Genomic DNA, 18,542 nt, shown 5'->3' with positions numbered 1-18,542 from the left:
TATCAAATCATCTGAAAAAAATACTTAAAAATTATTAATTTACTGTTTTTTAAGAAACAAATCATTAAATAATCCAAAAAGTATTCAAACTATATTGTCAAACAATGCTCTAAACTCTGAATGTAGACCAATACATGATGAAACCACTAAATTATTTAAGTATAAGCTTTTCATGTATGAAAATACTATTCAATTGATGATATGCGCTGGTCTTAGATGCAATTCTAAATACATATATCATAAGCAACATGCAAGATCGTGCTGTTTAATTATATGCAAATTATTACCCATTCGTGTAGCTAATTAATCTTATCCTAGATTTCCTTTCAATTTTTTGGTCCACATCACTTTATTTATTTATCTATACAAAAACTAATTTAAGTATTTGCTCCAAATCTTTTGATCCTACTCATTATTTAATTAAAAATTAATAGGTTTACATGTAGCCATAAGAAAGTAGCATAGCAATAAACTAGTCACATACAACCCTAAAAGATATAATTCAATTGGTCAAGCTTTATGTTTGTTTTCTAGAGATCACTAATTTGAGTCCCATAAATTTTAGGACCACTGAAGATTTATATGGTTATTAATTTTAAGATTCATGAGATTAATCAAGATACATGTAAGTTAATTGAATTAAAAAAAAAAAAAACAAAACAAACAAACTAGCAACCCCATCCATCAAGGACTAACATAAATCATTTCTTAGGATTTCATTTAATAATTTAATTTTTTAAATTATAATGACTTTTTAATATGATATTGTAGATTTAATAACTAAATTATTATAAGACTATAAATTCAAATCTCATCACTACTATAATCTCTTTAACTAAAATAATCACAAGCCTGTAATCTTTAATTAAATAGAAAAAATTAACCATAAGATATAATTTTTGAATCGTGACTAGATCAAGAGATGATAAATTTAGCGTGAAGCAGCAGAAATGAAAAAGAAAAACTCGAAGTCAAGATCGAAGTGTAAAATCTTTTGAGTTCAGGTCAGCTCTGGATTTCACTAACTGATACATCTGTTCTTCTTGGAGAGCAAGGAGCACCTCTGTACATGTTCTGGGAAACTTCAAATTTGTTCAACCTTCTTTTTCCCAGTTCAAACGTGCTTTTGGGCCTTTGGCATCAAGATTAGCAGTGAATATTATGAAGCCGAGCTCATCGCCCCTGAAAATGGCGGTCCTGAATATGAAAGTCGCGGTTGGATTCTAATTCCCTAATCATTTTCCGTCTCCTTTTCTTTTCCGGGAAAGCAATAGCACTTGCCTGCTACTGGTAATTTACTTTGCGAAGCCAAAGTGTGTGGTTGAAGGCTTCCTTTTGAGCAATAAGTGGCTGGATATGATGAGAAACAATATCCCAGAGAAGAGAAGATTCTGTGGATTGGGTAAACAATATATAATCATTAATGGCTAGTCAGCTATGAGATCATTTAGACCAAGAAGAGCTTCTTTTTAAGCATCTATGGCTCCCGTCCCTTTCACAGCACGAGCCATAACCACACAACTGGAGGGATACACACATAAATTTAATTAATGAAAATAAATGCTCCTTTTTTTTTTTCTTTTTTTTAAAAGCACTTCAATGGCTTTGCCTAATCCTCTATCCTTGGTGGAAAGCTGGAAATCATACTTTATTTGAGGTTTCAAATTGAATCACCATCAAACTAGCATTTTCTCGTGCCACTTGTTTCTTTTTTAGAATGTTCTTCCCTTCTTTTAAGGTTAATGACCTCAATGGCTTTTCTTCTTTCGGCTTAAAGAGGGATATTAACTATTTTTTATGAGATGAAAATGAGAGATAGCTAGCTTATGGTAAAACACACACACACACACATATATATATATGTGTGTGTGTGTATATATGTGTGTATATATATATGTTACTTAAACTATTTGATATTATATTAAATAATTATTTTGATTTAAAAGCTTAAATTATTTGATAAGATTTAGAGAATGGTTTTACATTGCTTTTTAACATTATTTGTTTTCATCTATTTTAAAGAAAAAGATATGTTTATTTTTTATAACTATGAGATTTTTATTGTATAAAAGTATTATATCTAAATGTTTATTATTATTACTGTATTAAGACTAAATATTAATTAGATCTTCTAAAAATGATATATATTATATATTTTTTTTTTATGAAAAGAAGCAATGGTTCATATAAGTTGAAGTATGGAGGATATTTAGAACTAATATATAAGTGATTGTCATATAATATATACATTGAACTAACCTGTATGAGAATTTCATATAAAAAAATCATCTATATCTAAATCTTCCCATAACATGTTTGATCATTCTAGGAGAAAAAATGTTTTCATTTCATAGATGACAAGCGACTTGTTGGAAGAAAAAAAGAAGGGCGAGCCAAAAAAAAATGTTTTGTCTTTCAAGTCCACACTCCTAAACTTTTTTAATAGGCCCATGATTTTTTTTAATGGTCATTTAAGTTTCTTAACCTTTTTTATTTTGATTTTATTTTTTAATTCTATCCTTTAATAAAAGGGTTCTTATTTCCTTTGGAATTTTTGCCGTCCTTTTGATCTCTTGCTTTTTTCCCTTTTAATTTCATCCTTTAATATGAGTTTGTTATTAATTTTATATTTTAGTGTTAGATTGATGGTAAATTGATTTTTATATTTTTTTAATCATATAATAAAATTTTTTTTGCCAATTTTTAATTTATTTTTATCTTTTTTTTAATTCCATCATTTAATAAGTGGTTTTTAATAGCTTTGGATTTTTTCTGACTCTTTTCTTTCCTCTCAGTTCTATCTTTCAATAAAGGATGTTTTTCTTTTCTTTATATCTACCAATTAAAAAAGTCATGTTAAAATTATTCTAGTATAATTTAATTTAAAATGTAGGTTAACTAAATAGTTTGGTTAAAATTTTTAAAGTTTAAACCATGGTATTGAATTCATACAATTTAATTTAAAATGTAGGTTAACAAAATCAGGTCAAAATTTTTAAAGTTTGAATCATGGTATTGAATTTCATGAAAATACCAAAAAAATCCCAGCAATCTAAATATTTTTTTTTTATCCAATCCAATAAACAAATAATTGACTACGTATACTCAAAATTTGCATGCCTCTTAATTAACTCTGTAGTTACATGTAAGATAAATAAGTTACTACGTATACTCTTTTCTGTAGTTGCATGTTCCTTTTGTTTTCTAAAAATAGTTTTACGAAACTACCCCATTGTACATGCACAGGGCCCGATAACTAGTGCACTTGGTGTAAAAAAATTAGTTTCAAAATACTTAAATGTAAGTTTAACACAGAAATTATTGGCTAGGACCAAATGGATACCAAATACATCATTGATTATTGATATTGTAATAAATTTTGCGACTTCAGCAAGTAATTTTTTAAAAAGTTATAAATTATAATATTATTTTAATCAAGATTCAAGAGATGAATTTAGTATAAGTGGTACAAATCTAAAATAAAGAAGATTTAAAGTATATTTAAGAGTATAATAACAATGATGATTTAAAAAAATTTTTTGTTTATAAATGAATTAAAATAATATATTTTTTTTTATTTTGTTTAAATTATTTTTAATATTAATACATCAAAATAATTTAAAAATATTAAAAAAATTAATTTTAAATAATAAAAAATTATATTTTTTTAAAAACATGATTTCAAGGTATTCCTAAACCCTGCTTTAACCAAACATGATAAAACTTGTAATTGAGATAAAACGCGTGCTAACCATAATGCTAAACAGAGTCTATAGCTTGATCCACCGCCAGTTCCCAGAAAGGCCCGTAGCCCATAGCACAAACACAATCATGAGTGAAATGGCTCCCTCCCTCCCGCTCAGCCCGGGAAAAGGAAAAAAAAGTATACGAGAAAAGAAAAAGAAGAAGAAGAAAACTTTGGAAAATCAAAATGACCGCTTAGAAAAGTCATAACCTCAGCCAAAGAGAATACAGAGGAAAGCAACGGAGACTGTACGGACTTCAATGGAGTCTCTGCGGTTGATATGCGAAAGAGATGCCAAAATCCAACTCCAGAAAGTGGACTCCTTCATGGCGTCGTTTTGCAACTCTCTGGATTCCATCAAAGCCATAGTAGAAGAAACTATGCAAAATCAAGGTCAGAAAAAGAGTGGCATTGCTGAATTCTTCACTTTATTCTAGTTAGCCTTTGTTGTTGTGTAGTTAGTTCCGGAAGTTAAGCTGTTTTGTTTTGTATGGGGATCGAAATAGGGTTTTCAAAATCGTGTGATTCCTTTTCTTCTTTTTGCAGGGAAGTCAGGGAGGTTGAAATCTAGCTTGAGAGAAGCTGATGAGGAATTTGTTAAAGTTCTGGCAGGTTTCTCTCTCTCTCTTACCAATTTTCAGTGAATTTATGCTGGCATTTTCTGTGATGTTAAATAACTTTTTTTAACATTTCAATATTTGATCTTTTGAAGTGTCTGGTTGGTCATCTGGACGTGAAATCTTAAGTTGTGTGTTTCAGGCAATTTAAATACGAGTGCTAATTACTTAATTGATTGATTGATTGATTGATTGATTGTGATGTGCATTGCTACTTTTAAATGCCACTATGATTTAAGTTTGTGACTAAAAAACTCAAATACCGAATGCTTTAAACATGCGGCCGTCATTACCATTTTCGATGGAAACTTTATGTTCTGGGAGGGCTGTATTGTTTGTTTGCAGTTAACGCTATTGTGTTTTTCTAGTTGATTTTACTGTTGTTAGTATTAACCTCTAATGGAAGACAGAACAAATTCACTCCCTTGTGCTGAATTTGTGTATTTGAGTAACTCTTAATCAGGCTGTACTTTAATTTTTATTTCCTTCTGGAAGCCTAAAGTTGCAAGGAAATAATTTCCACTTCCCGATCATCTATTTTGATGTTTTGTTTTATTTACCATTCGTATGCTTGAGTTCATAAATTACCAGGCTATTTTGGAAACCCTTAACTTAAGAAATGATATAAACTAGTGGTATAAAATGTTTAGAAGAAACAAATATATGCTATTTGGAAGATGAAATGCTATGGTTTTCATATTTTGTCTGACACAAAATTAGCTGAAGAAGGGAAGCAAGGACATTTTTATTTTTTTATTTTTAAATTGGGACTCTTGATTTCTTAATAAGAATGCTGGAAAAGAGAAGAGAACCGATAGTGAAAATTTGTGTTTTTATCTCCAAAAAAATCCATTCTCTGCTTCAATTTTTGTTTTTGTTTTCATGAGATACAATGCTTTAAAACTGATGTCCAGTTGCTTCTTTGTTTTTTTTTTTTTTTTTAATTTGTTTTCTCTTACAGTTAAGACTCGGAAAGAGGCTAAGCAGATGACAACAAGGGAGTCAATATCTGCTACAAGAGCTAGAATACAAGAACTTCAAAAAAGTGTTCTAGTTCAAAGAGCTAGAAGGGATGAGTATGCAACGATCATGTCCCAACTATCTCTTGGTATTATTATTTTCCTTTGTAAGCTGATTGTTAATTGTTCAGATGCTGACTCCATTACCATAACAGTGCATTTCCTTTTTATCGTTTCATTAACTAATTTTATTGAAAAGAGATTTTTGTAGCATAGACTATGCCTGTGAAATTGATGATTAAATCGTGGTTCTTAACATGAGTGGGGTTAGATTTTGGTTCCCACTGAAATAGAAACAAAGGTTTGGAAGGTTGAGATTTGTTGGATGTGTGAAAACATTTCTGACATGTCAGGGCCCTAATGAAACTCATGCAAACATCCATTAGGATGCATCAGGACTGTAGAACTCAACTATTGGTGGTTAGTTTTAATGTAACATGTGAGCTGACTACATAACCATGGCTTATATTTGATCGGAAAAGAAATTGTCTGGTCTGAATTCATGATGTTTATTAATTTAGTTTGGACATCCTCAAATTCTAGCAAGCTGTGATATTTCATATGTTTGTTTCTTCATCAGTTGCCTATGAAACCATATTTGAGTTTTGTTTGATTTGCCTTTTCCAATCTCTTGAGCATGTAAATTATGTGGTTAAGTTGCTTATTGGTCTCTGCTCTCAGCCCTTTTCCTTTTGGCATTTTTGACAGCTTTGGCAACATCTGAAGAAATAGAACACCAAGACATTGACCATAAAAGGGATATTCAAGAGGCAATGTTATGGTACAATAGGGTTCTTGGCTTCAAAATTGAAGGTGGCCAGGGTAATCATAGCCATTGCATTTTTTAATACTCATTCTCCCCTTTTTCCTCTGTAAATTCCGTACTTATGAACTCTCGATATATTTAGGGGTAAAATTCACACTCAACAACATCAATTTGAAAAATCAAGATGAGGAGTGCTCTTTCACCATTCGCCATGAAAATGATATGTACACATGTAAGTAATGGATGCATTTGATTATCAAGTAGTTCCAATTTTCAACTAAACTAAGTCCTTGTCCATTCTAGTTCTGATATGGGCTAAATTGTTCATGATCTGTTGTTTGAATATATTCTTATTATATGTAAAGTTTCTTTTCTGCCTAATTTGCAGTGTTGGGTTGTGATCCACAGTTGAATGACACCAAACAGTTGATCCACGAGTTGAATAAAACCAATGGCTTGTTCAAATTTGTCAGAAATATGAGAGAGAAGTTTCAAGAATCTGCATCACTTGGTAGAGTTTTAATTGTTGCGTTCCTTTAACCTGCATACTTGGGAGAAGATTCTTTATGAATAACAGGCACTTGCTTTCTCTTTTGTGCAACATCTTCCATGCACTTGTTCAATATTTAGGCAAACATAAATGTTGGTTCCATATGACATGCTAGTTGCTCTTCTGGGACAACTGCCACAAGTAGAGAAGTTTGATGAACATGCTTTTATCTTTGCTGTTTAATTGCAATTTTTGGCACTCATAAACTATACTATTGTGTTTTCAATCATAAGCATTAGGATTTTTGCCTCAAACCACAACTCTTCACCAAGAATCTGCAACAGTATCTGTGTCTGCTCCAGCTCTTTCAATCTCCTGTGACACAAGTGAATCTGCAACGAAGACAAGCAAAACTCCAGATGAACATATAAGAAATTCCAAGGGTGGCCGTGGCCGTGGCCGTGGAAGAGGGAGTCGAGCAATCATGTCTCCTGTATCTGTTCGTCAGTCTCCGCGTTTTAAGGTAACATCATTTTGATTGCATAGGAAGTTCTATATCTTTCCCACCACCAAATACCATCTGCATAATATTTAGAATATTTTTTTCATGCAATTTAACTCTAGGATATTAGTGGAGGATGACAATTGAAAAAATAATGGCTAGAAATTGGTTTTCAAATTGATTTAAACAACAGGACTGGATTTCACTAGCTAGTATTCCTCCTCACATGTTTGTCACTTATCATTCCTTGAGAACTTTCTTCTTTCTTATCTTGCTCTTGCGAAGACATTCTCCCCTTTCCATCCTTAAATTTAGGCATTTTTTGCTCATTATGTATTTATTACGACTCACATTTGAGTTCCTTGACATTTGTGCTATACAACTTTGATTGATGGATTTTCCTGATTTGGAATTTATGGCAGGCTAAGAAATGAAGAAGTAGAGGCAGTCTTTTCAACTTGCTTGTGTGCAGCTAATTGTTGTTTGTGACTAGGTTTCTTTCTGGCTTGATAGTTGATATGTGGCACGGGGCCTTTTTATACATAATGGAAAATTAACTGAAAGCAAATGGAGACTCTCCAGCAGATCGAGTACTACTTATCAGACGCGATGACCTCAACAAGGAGCCCAAGCTAGCTGCACTAGTGCATTTGTGCTATGCTTTCTGGTAATCTGAATTGATGACGGAGGAATGAAATGTAAGGGTCCAAACATGATTATGTCCCTTTTGTTGATGTCTAATATTTGGATTTCTTCTCTTTAAGCACAATGTATTAAAGAAAGAGCTTGGCTTAATATGACAAGAACAAAACTAATCAATACATCAACTATAATGCTCCCTTAGTCTCTCTCTGTATTTTTTGCATTTCTTGTTTCCTATAAAATGGAATTATACAAACTTTGTAAACTTGTGAAAATGAAACAGTCCCCTTTATTAATTTCAGAAATTGAACTCAATCTTATATTCTCCCTGACCCTATTTTACAAGAATGTAGCATTACCATCCCTTTATTCTAAATGCAAATTTAAATTATCCATCACTTTTTTATTGGCCCCTGCACTTATGAATCCCTTTATTAAGTTATACGTAAATTAATAGAGCTTCTAACTTGTAAATACACATGACTCCTAGATATGTATTCTCAGTCACATAGAAGAACATGCTGTGCTGGTGGCGGATACAGATATCTTTGCAGCAGTGCATGGGTCTGCATCCAAAGTTTCTGTGCCTCTAATTCGTCATTTGCTAGAGCTGAGCAGTTGCTTTCATTACAGTCTGCAAAATATTTTCCACTCACACCTTCTGTTTGTGGACTCAAAGCAACATAACATGTGGTTGATGCACCCTGCATGCACGGAATACAGCATATTTCATGTACCATAAAAACACACTTGCACTACTGACTTCAGTGTTTTCTGTCTCTGTCTGTCTATACATGAATCTTTTTGGCATGGGAAATGACAAGGAGGTGTGGACAAACCTGAGATGTAGATTTTAGTAACTTGGACGCAATCAAGTAAAGGGAATCTGCTGATGAAAGTTTTGTATTTTTGAGATTGTTTTTCTCATCAAAGAAAATGTTTTCTGAGAAAAATTAAATCAGGCTACCTGTGATAAAGCCCTTGTAACTATCTCTCATTATTCCAGTCTTTACAATTCCTGGGTGTACTGCATTGATTGTTACTCTTGCATTCCTTGCCTGCAAAGCATTCAACTTTTGTGAGATTATACCTTGTTTGTTTAAAAGGGAAAGATAAAACTAAAGGGAAAATTTCATGGTGCTCAAGCTGTAACTACAAATCGACATAATGAATAGATAAAAAATTATGCATGATCCCGAAAAAGTAGTAAGAACTTTCTCATATATTTTTTTTTTTTGAATTTTCTGCCTTCTGTTTTCTTTTCCTCTTTTATGTGTAATCTCTCTCTTACAAGGATCTAGGTGAGTATCATAAAATTCTTTTAATTAAAAGGGCAGACCAGGGTGACTTATACCTTGAGCTTTGTGGCTATTTCCTTGACATGCAATATATTAGCCAATTTTGATTGAGAATATGCACTTGTACCATCATAACTGCAAAAATTGAAAACCAAATATCAAGCTTCATTTTTTGCCTCAACCCATAACAATAATTTCTTCCATTATGATTGCTCCCTCTGTGATTTTCCTGCAAGTTGTTAATGGCCTCTATATGTCTCTTATGATTTTGTTAGATCCTGTTATTATTGTCCTTATGTTATCATTATTACTTGAAATGATGTAGTTATTTGGCCCAAGCTCTCACCCCTTGGTAGTATTGTCTCATCGTACTCAAATGATAAATGGATTTTTTTTTTTTTAATATACTGAAATTAAGAAGAAGGAGAGTGATCTTACTTCCCTGGGTTTAGCATTTTGTTGAAACAAAAAGCATCTCTCTTCACCCAGCTGTGAATTGCAGAGGAAAGATTTATTATTCTTCCTTGGATGCCTGTCTGCTCTGCTGTTTCTATCATTCTCTCTAATAGCAACTCTGTCAACAAAAAATGTCCTGCAGATGGCCCCAAGGTCTTACTTGATGATAAGGACTTTGTTTTTCCACCTTCTTGCTAACAATTGTTATAATAAATGTCATATTTTCTTTTCTTTTTATTGCTTCTTTATTTTTAAATTTTTATATTTTCAAATCAATTCATGCAATTTATCAAGATTAAATATATTTTTAACTATTTTGAAAACACATTTTTATCTATTCAAAATAAATAAATTTATCTAGTTGCTAGACTCAATATTCAAATTCAGATAGTCAAGAGAGAACATATCTTCTTCTTAGTCATTGTTTGGGAGAGAATTTTAAAAAATAAAAATAAAATATTTTTTTTGATGTTTTTTCAAATAAAAAACAGTTTAAAAACGTCACTATATTTTCAAATATTTTCTTAAAGCTTGTTTGTTTTTATAATACCTTTGGCATTTTGGTTGGATCATGGTTATTATAGTGTTTGGTAAAAAAATAACTATGGAATTGATGGGATCCACCAATAAATGAGATCTAATATCAGTTATTGGCAAGCATCTAACATTGGTTTTTTCTTGTTGTTCATGTGATAACTTTTCTTTACCTTTTTTGTTTTTGTTTTTTACCATTGATAACCTAACAAACTAAAATAACCTTCTTCATTCTTTTCAAGAGAGATACAAGAACTCAAGCTAGATCTATTATAGATCTACAAATCATCTCCTAGATTTCACCTTTAATTACTTCAAGAAACAACCCCACGAGATCCACAAAACTTCTTTTAGATTTTGGTGAGTGGAATTGTGCTTCATGCCAACATCAAATATAAATTGCTTTTCAATGCTTTTGAATGAATTTGTTATCAACTTGCATGTGTGATTTATTGTTTTCTTGTGTTTGTTACTATTTAGCTTGGATATCTGCTTGCAGCTTTAGAATTTTTTAGGTTATCTTTCTTGTCTTAGATTTTTCCTTTTGATTTAGAGATAGAACAACACATGTCTACATCCTTTATGTAATGATGTCATTTAGACATTTACATCAAAGCTATTAAGAAATGCATGAGACCAAATACTCAATTTAAGAAAGCTGATTGGAAATTTATGATAATTGCGTTCAAAGAGAAAACTAACCATGCTTTCACCAAGGCATACTTGAAAAATAAATGGGATGATATAAAAAAAAGGATTGAAGGATATAGAAAAAGTTAATTTCTAAAATTGGAGTTGGTTAGAGTAGTAAATTAAGGATTATTTTTACAATTGATGAGTGGTGGAAAGAAAACTTCCAGGTTAGTTGTTAATATCTTTATCTTTTCAATTTCATTTGTCTTGTTAAATTATTTTATTAATTCATTAAGTTTCATTAATTATATTCAATTTCTATTACATATAAAATTCGAGGAGTAAAAAAGTTTTGGCATGCCGGTATTGAGTCGTCATTATAGGTAAATACAATATAATATTTAGTAATATTATGGCTATTGGACAATATGCTTGAGCTTCGCCTTTAAGAATGTTGAATGATGAAGATGGTAGGGATGATGGAGTAAGGAATACTAATGATGATGATATTAATCTGAATGAAGTGATGATTTAGAGGAGGATGATATTCCTAATTTTATTGATGATATGAGTTATATGGTAGCTGAATTCAATATTGCAAACAACAACAACAACCATAGTAGTGGAAAGAGAAAAGAAACACAACATTCTACACCTCAAGGTGGAAAAAAGAAGAAGGAATAATGAGAGCATAATTATTTTCATGTGTTAAATCGACTGATTGATAATGTTTCGATAAAGAGTGATTGCAACTCCACTATTAAGGATAAGAAGGGGTGTAGTATTGAAGAGGTGATAAAAGAGCTTCACTCAGTAGATGAAGTTCAATTTGGTAGTGAATTACACAAATTTTCTATTAAGTTCTTCTGTTTAAGAAGCAAGATGGAGATACGGGCACCAATGAGAGATATTGATAAAAAGTTTTCCTGACTAAAATTAATGTTTTAATGAAATTCAAAACCTTAGACCTATAAATAAGGTTCTATCCTTTTAAATTACTTATATTATATCATTGTATTATTCTTAAATGATGTTACAATTGACTGTTATTGAATACTGTGAGTTGCTTCTATGTATATAATTTCTTTATTTACTTATGTATTATGTGTTCTAACTATGACAGTTGGTTATTATATTTGTACAATAAATAATTACAATGTCTATACTACGCTGATAACACAAGATTTTTATTTATTTTTAATATGGTTCATGAACCATATCTTAATGTTAATTCTTTTGTTTTAAAAATAGTTTAGGTAAAACCATAGGGTTGCTATCTACTATATACTTTTGATAATAGAGCCATGGTTGAAGTGAATCGCAATGACCTCATTGCACTGTGAATGTGTTATTGTTGTTGCCTTAGTTTTTTTCTTTATTCTAGTTAAGCCAACCTTTCATTGTGTTCACTGTAATATGAATTTGCTTAAGTCAATTATTGTAACATACTTGTAATTACCTTACTATTATGTGTGTATTGGAGCTTGTTTACCTAATAGTCTAATGGTTATAATCGCAAAACTTGTGGTGTTATTGTATTTGAGGATAATAACTTTATGTGTTAGTAATAACCTTTGAAAGATAGTTTGACAGATTCAACAACTAATGTTCAATTATTATGTTTACACTTGCATTCATTCCTATATAAATGTTGTATTGCAATAGTAGTTACAATGTCACTTTCAAATCTAATATTTCATATTTGTAAGTGAAGAATTAAAAGCTAGTTTGAAGCTCGCCACAAAGCATTTTATTTTAAACTACACAAACAAGTTAAACTTTTTATTTTTTGAATTATCACTATCATTACAGTTATTAAATAATGTAAGTCATATGCATCATTTTTGCTTGCTTATTGATAGTTAGATATATGTACTACAAGTGAAAGTAACCACTATATTTTAATAAATACAAGTTTGTAGGTATATTGCATTTAAAACATAATAAAATAGGTATTGTCTAGTGATAATTGGATAGTGAATACAACACCTATATAGTTTAAAGCTCTAAAATTTCAGAATTTCAGTATTTATTTTTATCTTCTTTGTACATAAGGACCTTAAAATTTGAATAACATTTTATTATACTTTCGAGATTGTTTTGTTACAAAGAGAAAATATGATGAAATTTATTATTTATGTAATGCTTAATGCTTAAATCATGTAGTAATTAATACACCTTTCAAGTTTCAAATTTTATATCAATATATCAATTAATAAACCTTGTAGACAACATATACCTTGCAGGCAGCCAAGATCTTGAAAGAGGGGGAAAAAGGTTCAAAGTGGTTTTTTCTTGAATTTTAGCTAGCAAGATCAAATTTAAAGGTTCAAAGTTGGCATTATCATTAGCAATATTTGAAATCAATCAAGAGTTCAATTTGATATGAAATTAGTTGGTGTAAGGTTTTCTTTTAATAATTAATTGAAACTATAAAAGTTCAGATTCTCTCGTGCAATATGTTCTAGTCATAAAACTTATAAAAAATAATATTGAAAAAACAACATAAAATAAAAAATAGTGAAAATAAACCAATAGAAAAAAAAAAACCAAACTATTAAGGACTACTGTAAAATACATTACCAGGGAAACTATATCAATCATGATAAATTATTCTCTACCTATGTTGTTATGTTTTATAGAATGATTGTGTATTACATATAATGCCAAACAAACCATGATGCTTATAGGAAGTTATATATATAGTTATATATGTTATTTCTATTTTATTATTAGTTAAACATCTAGTTCATTATCAAACCTTTTATTATCTCTATATTTTTTTAAAAAAAATTTAGAGGTATTAATTTTTTTTTTAAAAATACATCTCACAACTTTAGAATATAAGTAAGTAATTATGTTCAATTATTATCATATTTTTCAAAAAATCATAAATTAGTTTCTTGTTAGTTATTTTGTTTTTTCTTATGTATAACTAATAGTTTCTTATAATTTATTCTACTTATAAATACAAGAAAATATCTTCGTTTGAAGATATGAACGCCAATGGTTTAATGCTCTATTTTATAAAGATTATGATAATGTAATGAATCATGATGTTAATTATGTTAATTATGATAGTAGTGAGAATAATGATAGTTGTCTTGGTGATGGATACAAATGATGATGATGATAACGATAATGATGTAAATGTTTTTGATAAGGAAGGTGAATCATTTTAAAGGAGAGAGTTTGATCATCATAAACTAATATTATGCACGATCAGAGCTCTCTTAATGTACTATAATAATTATATGTATAAAGAATATTGTATAGTTTCATACAACACAAGAATGTAATTGTTTAATGAAATTTTACATAAATATTAGAAATGATGTGTAAACATGTTTAAGATGAATGCATTGATATTTCAAACTCTATGTTTTGATTTAGAAAGCCAATATAGGTTAAAAGTTGTAAGAATGATGAGTGTTATTGAAAAAATAAACATGTTTCTATATACATTAGCATTAGGTTCTTCAAATAAAGAAGTTCATGAAAGATTTCAATATTTAGAAGGAGCTGTTAGTAGACATTTTAATAATAAAGTTCTGATCACAATTTGTTTGCTTGTGGTAGATGTTATAAAACTAAAAGACCCTGAATTTGTAAACACACCGCATGAAATTATAATGAATTCAAGATACACCTCATTTTAAGGTAACACTAATATACTTTCTTATAATTAATCATTTGGATTAATAAATTGGATAATTTTTCTAAAATTACTTAGAAATTTATGATTGATGATTCTTGTTTTTCATATAGAATTGTATAGAAGTTATCGATGGCACAGATGTGTGTGCTTGTGTATTTACAACAAAGCAAAATATCATTTATTAGTAAAAAAGGTGTACTGACTCAAAAAGTAATGGCTGCATGTGGCTTTGACATGCAATTCATGTTTGTTTGGGCTGGATAAAAAAGTAGTGCACACGATATACTATTCTTTCTTGAGTTAATTGACAATTCCAATATCAAACTTCCAAAGCTACCAGAAGGTATTAACGAACAAAAAATCTAATTTTATTGTACGTGAAAAAATTAAATTTATTGTAACTATTTGAGAATAAATACAAGGTCATTATTTGTGATCATAGGAAATTTCTAATTGATTTTAAATATTCAAATAAATATGAATTTTTAGGTCTATAAAGAGGCTAGAGATATCATTAGTCAGAATTTCGCCGGCAAGGACAACAACAAGGTCAGGAAGAAGTATTCAATTGTGCTCATTTCAATACATTGTATGATAGAACTTACATTATAAGTGAAAAAAAGGTGAAGATTTTTGCATCATATGCCCGTTTAAATTGTAGTAACATCAATGACAATATATAACTATATTAGAAGAAAGTCGCATGAAAATGTGATATTTACATAATTTAATTGCTATCTTAATTTCATTCTCAATTATTTTTGTAATGGATATGATTCCACATTAACACTTTTAATCATTAGAACAATGTGAACTTGGGTTATTTGATTTTTAATTCTTTCTTTACTCTCGGAAAAAAAAAATCCAAGAAATTGAAGAGATCCACATTTATTTGTCACCTCTGATGGCGCTTTCCGTTTGAGGATAAATATTGGGCCTCGAGTCCAAAAAACTACCAGACCCGAGCAGTGCTAGGGCCTATAATTTTATGGATGCCATCCTAATTTAGGTCCATTGTCGACGATGTCTCTTCGTCTAATTGATGACTAACCCCACCTAGACCTTAACCATTTTGACAACTCTAATAATTACATTTAAACCTGCAATGAAGGTGGATAACACCACTTTTACCTTTTGTTATTAATTACTATTAATTTATTATTTTTTGAGGTATTATCGTAACCATAAAGTTAAAGCATAATCTGCGTCTTATCTTCTTTTTCATTATCTCTAAGCAATCATGAGTTTTATTTTGTCATCATTTCCTCCTGAGATTGCAAGATAAGTTTTGATAAGTTTTTCTTTTCTTTTCTGAAAAACAGAAAAAAAAATATTCTTATTTTTTATTATACCATGTAAGACAAAAATAATAAAGATAATATATCATATAAAAATTTACTTTAAAATTATCTAAAAACATATTTATTTTATAACTTTGTCTCCATCTAATTAAAAATGTTTCAATTATTTTTGTGTATATATATATTTTTTTCTATTTTAAAACTCAAATCAAACACAATAAGATAATAAAAAAATAAAATGAATTAAAAAATAAAGTTTAATTACCCAAGTAATTTGTAGCGAATGTCATCTCAATTTTGTCTTCGGAGAACTCCAATTTCTGAGAGTATATGCCAGCATTATTTCTGCAATTAAAGTGATATTTTAGTAACTATTTTCCACTACTTTGTCTTCATGAACTTGTTGGTCACAAAAATACGAGAGAACTATTGAATACTCACATGAGGATGTTAAGGGGGAGTCCTAGAGCGAGAAAACCAGAACAAAATCTCCTTACAGAAACAAATGAGCTTACATCTGTCTCAAATATAACTATCTCTGCCTTTGGACTCTCTTCTCGTATCACTTCCTTCAGTTCATCAGCTTTTTTCAGGTCTCTTGCAGGAATCACTATTCTCAAACCTTTCTTAGCTAGTGCTCTTGCAGTTTCAACTCCAATACCTGACGTAGCCCCTTTTGAAAAAAATAAAAAAATACTAACATGTATTCATACTTGCACAAGTTGAGAATAGATAGACAGTACGTGAGAATATGTGGATACACTTTTTTAGTAAGAGTAGAGAAATTTAACTAAAAACAAGCAGGTGAAAAACGATGAATGTATAATGGAAAGAAGTGATCGAGTTTTGAACCAATCCGGGAATATGTATATAATATGATTTGAAAGAGACAAAACCATATCTTGCACCAGCCAAAAGGGCCACTAATTAAATAATCTCTGCAGAATATACTGATTGTAGGGAGAATAATGCAAAAACTATATATGTTCTCTTGAGCTTAGACTGCTCAGAACAACAGGAAAACATGGAAGATATCAATATATTGAAGGGCAAAGAAAAAAGAGAGAAAGAAATGGTAGCTTGGTGTGGTATGAATCAGTAATGAACCATTTTGATCAACCTTTGGAAGTAGAGTGTGAGAGAAAGGGATTGAAGTTTAAACCCTTGTGTATCTGATCACGTACGCTTGTAAGACATAACAAGAAACTCTTCAATGCTCACTTAAAGAGAAAAAAAGGAGGAAAAGTAAAGTAAAGAAATGAAGGCGCTATGAGGAAGAAGGAAGAGTAAAGGAAGATGACGGAAGGGAAAAAACGATCAATCTCGAAGGCTAAAATTCCCTCCAAGAAAACGAAAAAACAAGGGAAGAAAAACTAGGACATGACCATATTTTGATACATCCATGCTATGATCACCAGAAGTTGGTGAAAAGATGAAATGTAGGTAGTTTCCATCAGAATAAAGTTGACTGTGTGTATATGTATCTTGGTGGTCGGAGATAAAATCTGGAAACTAACCAGTGATGATGGCAGTTAAATGGGGAGGGCCCGAGCAAGCATAATCTTGAATAACTTGATCGGCGGTTGAATTTGAGCCATAACCACTCGGGCCTGCAATGCCTGCAAGGTATCGCAATGTTTCCTTCATGGGGGTGGTGGTGCCTTGGAATAGTGGACAGCGATCAAGAGAAGCAGTTTAGCCTAGAGGCCACAAACTACAAAGAGATCCTCTTACTAAAAAAATAAGCAAGAAGTTGGAATGTTCTGGTGATCAAAGAAAGGATTAGTTTATGGCGGTGGTGATGAACGATTAATGCTCGACATATTTCAGAAAAAAATCACACAACTCTACTGGACAAAATTTGGTTGAGACAACCTCTTAAGGGTGGTCAATATTGGAGGAGCATGTTCTTTAAGCTTTGTGATCGTGGGTATGAGTACCATTATTTTGTCCCTTTCTCCTTCCTCAAAGTTAACGGTGAAGCATTGTGCTTGTCGAAATGCACCATTATCATCATTTGTTTTTGTTTTTGTTTTTATTTCTGTTCTCATTGCTGTCTGTCCTTGCTGCTGACCATGCTTTTCTTTTCAAAGATGGTTAATTCCTGAAGATACTATTTGCTATGTCTTTGACTTCATTTTCATTTTTATCACATAAAGAATCATTTATTACATCAGAGAAATATCCATTCAAGTGGTGAAAATTGACTTATAATAAATAGTTTTGGACTGTATTTTTTCCCTTAATTTAGATGGCTGCATGGTTGGTTGGATCTCACACACCCACAATTAGCCTATCATATGACTTTTTTTAAGGAATTAATCATGCCTTGATCAGACATTAACGCACCTTAATTCCCACATTAAGAGAGACAAGTTATTGTCCATGTTGCTTGATGCGAGGAAAATTGTCAGGTCAAGAAAACATAGAAGATGGTAAACATTGTGAACCACAAGATGATTTATGAAAGGCATAGTCCCAAGTAGATAGTCTATGTTTCATGCCAATTATTTATTTATTTATTTACATCTTCCCAATGATTAATTAGTCATGGAAAGACTGTAAGAACCTGCAGTAACAGTACAGGATTTATAGATTAGTTGTGCTTTCATAGAATTCAAATTTCTCTTCCTTCACGAGGGAATGAAAGAGGTCTCATTTGTCATAAATGAAGGTGGTAACTACAAAACAGCAAACTACCCAGAATTTAGTAGCACAAAGAAGAAATTCATACGAGAGTAACCACAGGAACGTACTGTGTTTTATATTTGCAATAATTTTATTAGATGAGAGACTTAAGCTAGCTACTTTCTCAAAGCACCAAACCGACCCACTACCTAGAGAGAGAGAGAGAGAGAGAGAGAGAGAGAGAGAGAGAGAG

General features: G+C 30.8%; 2 protein-coding genes across 5 annotated transcripts; one reads left to right on the top strand and one right to left on the bottom strand.

Annotated features, from left to right (window-relative positions):
- Positions 1–3,799: 3,799 nt before the first annotated feature.
- LOC118044785 (kinetochore protein SPC25 homolog) lies at positions 3,800–7,980 on the top strand. 2 transcript variants are annotated; one of them, XM_073412840.1, is made up of 8 exons: positions 3,800–4,138; positions 4,292–4,357; positions 5,324–5,470; positions 6,090–6,203; positions 6,290–6,379; positions 6,536–6,658; positions 6,931–7,160; positions 7,562–7,980. In XM_073412840.1, exons 1-8 carry the CDS (start codon positions 4,006–4,008, stop codon positions 7,571–7,573), a joined length of 915 nt encoding a protein of 304 aa, XP_073268941.1. In that variant the 5' UTR covers positions 3,800–4,005; the 3' UTR covers positions 7,574–7,980. The 2 variants fall into 2 exon arrangements, with proteins under 2 accessions (XP_073268941.1, XP_034909164.1); XM_035053273.2 differs by having other exon boundaries at positions 3,804–4,138; positions 6,937–7,160.
- A 67-nt stretch (positions 7,981–8,047) lies between these two features.
- Positions 8,048–17,694, bottom strand: LOC118044784 (short-chain dehydrogenase TIC 32 B, chloroplastic). 3 transcript variants are annotated; one of them, XM_035053270.2, is made up of 8 exons: positions 17,179–17,690; positions 16,103–16,334; positions 15,927–16,006; positions 9,518–9,671; positions 9,136–9,214; positions 8,749–8,839; positions 8,621–8,670; positions 8,048–8,485 (listed from the first exon to the last, which is right to left on the bottom strand). In XM_035053270.2, the coding sequence occupies exons 1-8, from the start codon at positions 17,306–17,308 to the stop codon at positions 8,282–8,284; spliced, it is 1,020 nt and encodes a 339-aa protein (XP_034909161.1). In that variant the 5' UTR covers positions 17,309–17,690; the 3' UTR covers positions 8,048–8,281. The 3 variants fall into 3 exon arrangements, with proteins under 3 accessions (XP_034909161.1, XP_034909162.1, XP_034909163.1); XM_035053271.2 differs by having other exon boundaries at positions 8,621–8,667; positions 17,179–17,689; XM_035053272.2 differs by lacking the exon at positions 8,621–8,670 and having other exon boundaries at positions 17,179–17,694.
- Positions 17,695–18,542: the final 848 nt, after the last annotated feature.

This window comes from Populus alba, chromosome 12 (genome assembly GCF_005239225.2).
Source record: "Populus alba chromosome 12, ASM523922v2, whole genome shotgun sequence".
Lineage (NCBI taxonomy): Eukaryota > Viridiplantae > Streptophyta > Magnoliopsida > Malpighiales > Salicaceae > Populus > Populus alba.
This window is presented reverse-complemented; position numbering and strand designations above follow the sequence as displayed.

Coding starts and splice junctions, on each gene's coding strand:
- LOC118044784 (XM_035053270.2), bottom strand. CDS start 17,308: ATGAAGGAAACATTGCGATACCTTGCAGGCATTGCAGGCCCGAGTGGT. Junction 8,840..9,135: donor AAATAGCCACAAAGCTCAAG/GTATAAGTCACC, acceptor AATGCTTTGCAG/GCAAGGAATGCAAGAGTAAC. Junction 8,486..8,620: donor TACTAAAATCTACATCTCAG/GTTTGTCCACAC, acceptor CCGTGCATGCAG/GGTGCATCAACCACATGTTA.
- LOC118044785 (XM_073412840.1), top strand. CDS start 4,006: ATGGAGTCTCTGCGGTTGATATGCGAAAGAGATGCCAAAATCCAACTC. Junction 4,139..4,291: donor AGAAACTATGCAAAATCAAG/GTCAGAAAAAGA, acceptor TTCTTTTTGCAG/GGAAGTCAGGGAGGTTGAAA. Junction 5,471..6,089: donor CATGTCCCAACTATCTCTTG/GTATTATTATTT, acceptor CATTTTTGACAG/CTTTGGCAACATCTGAAGAA.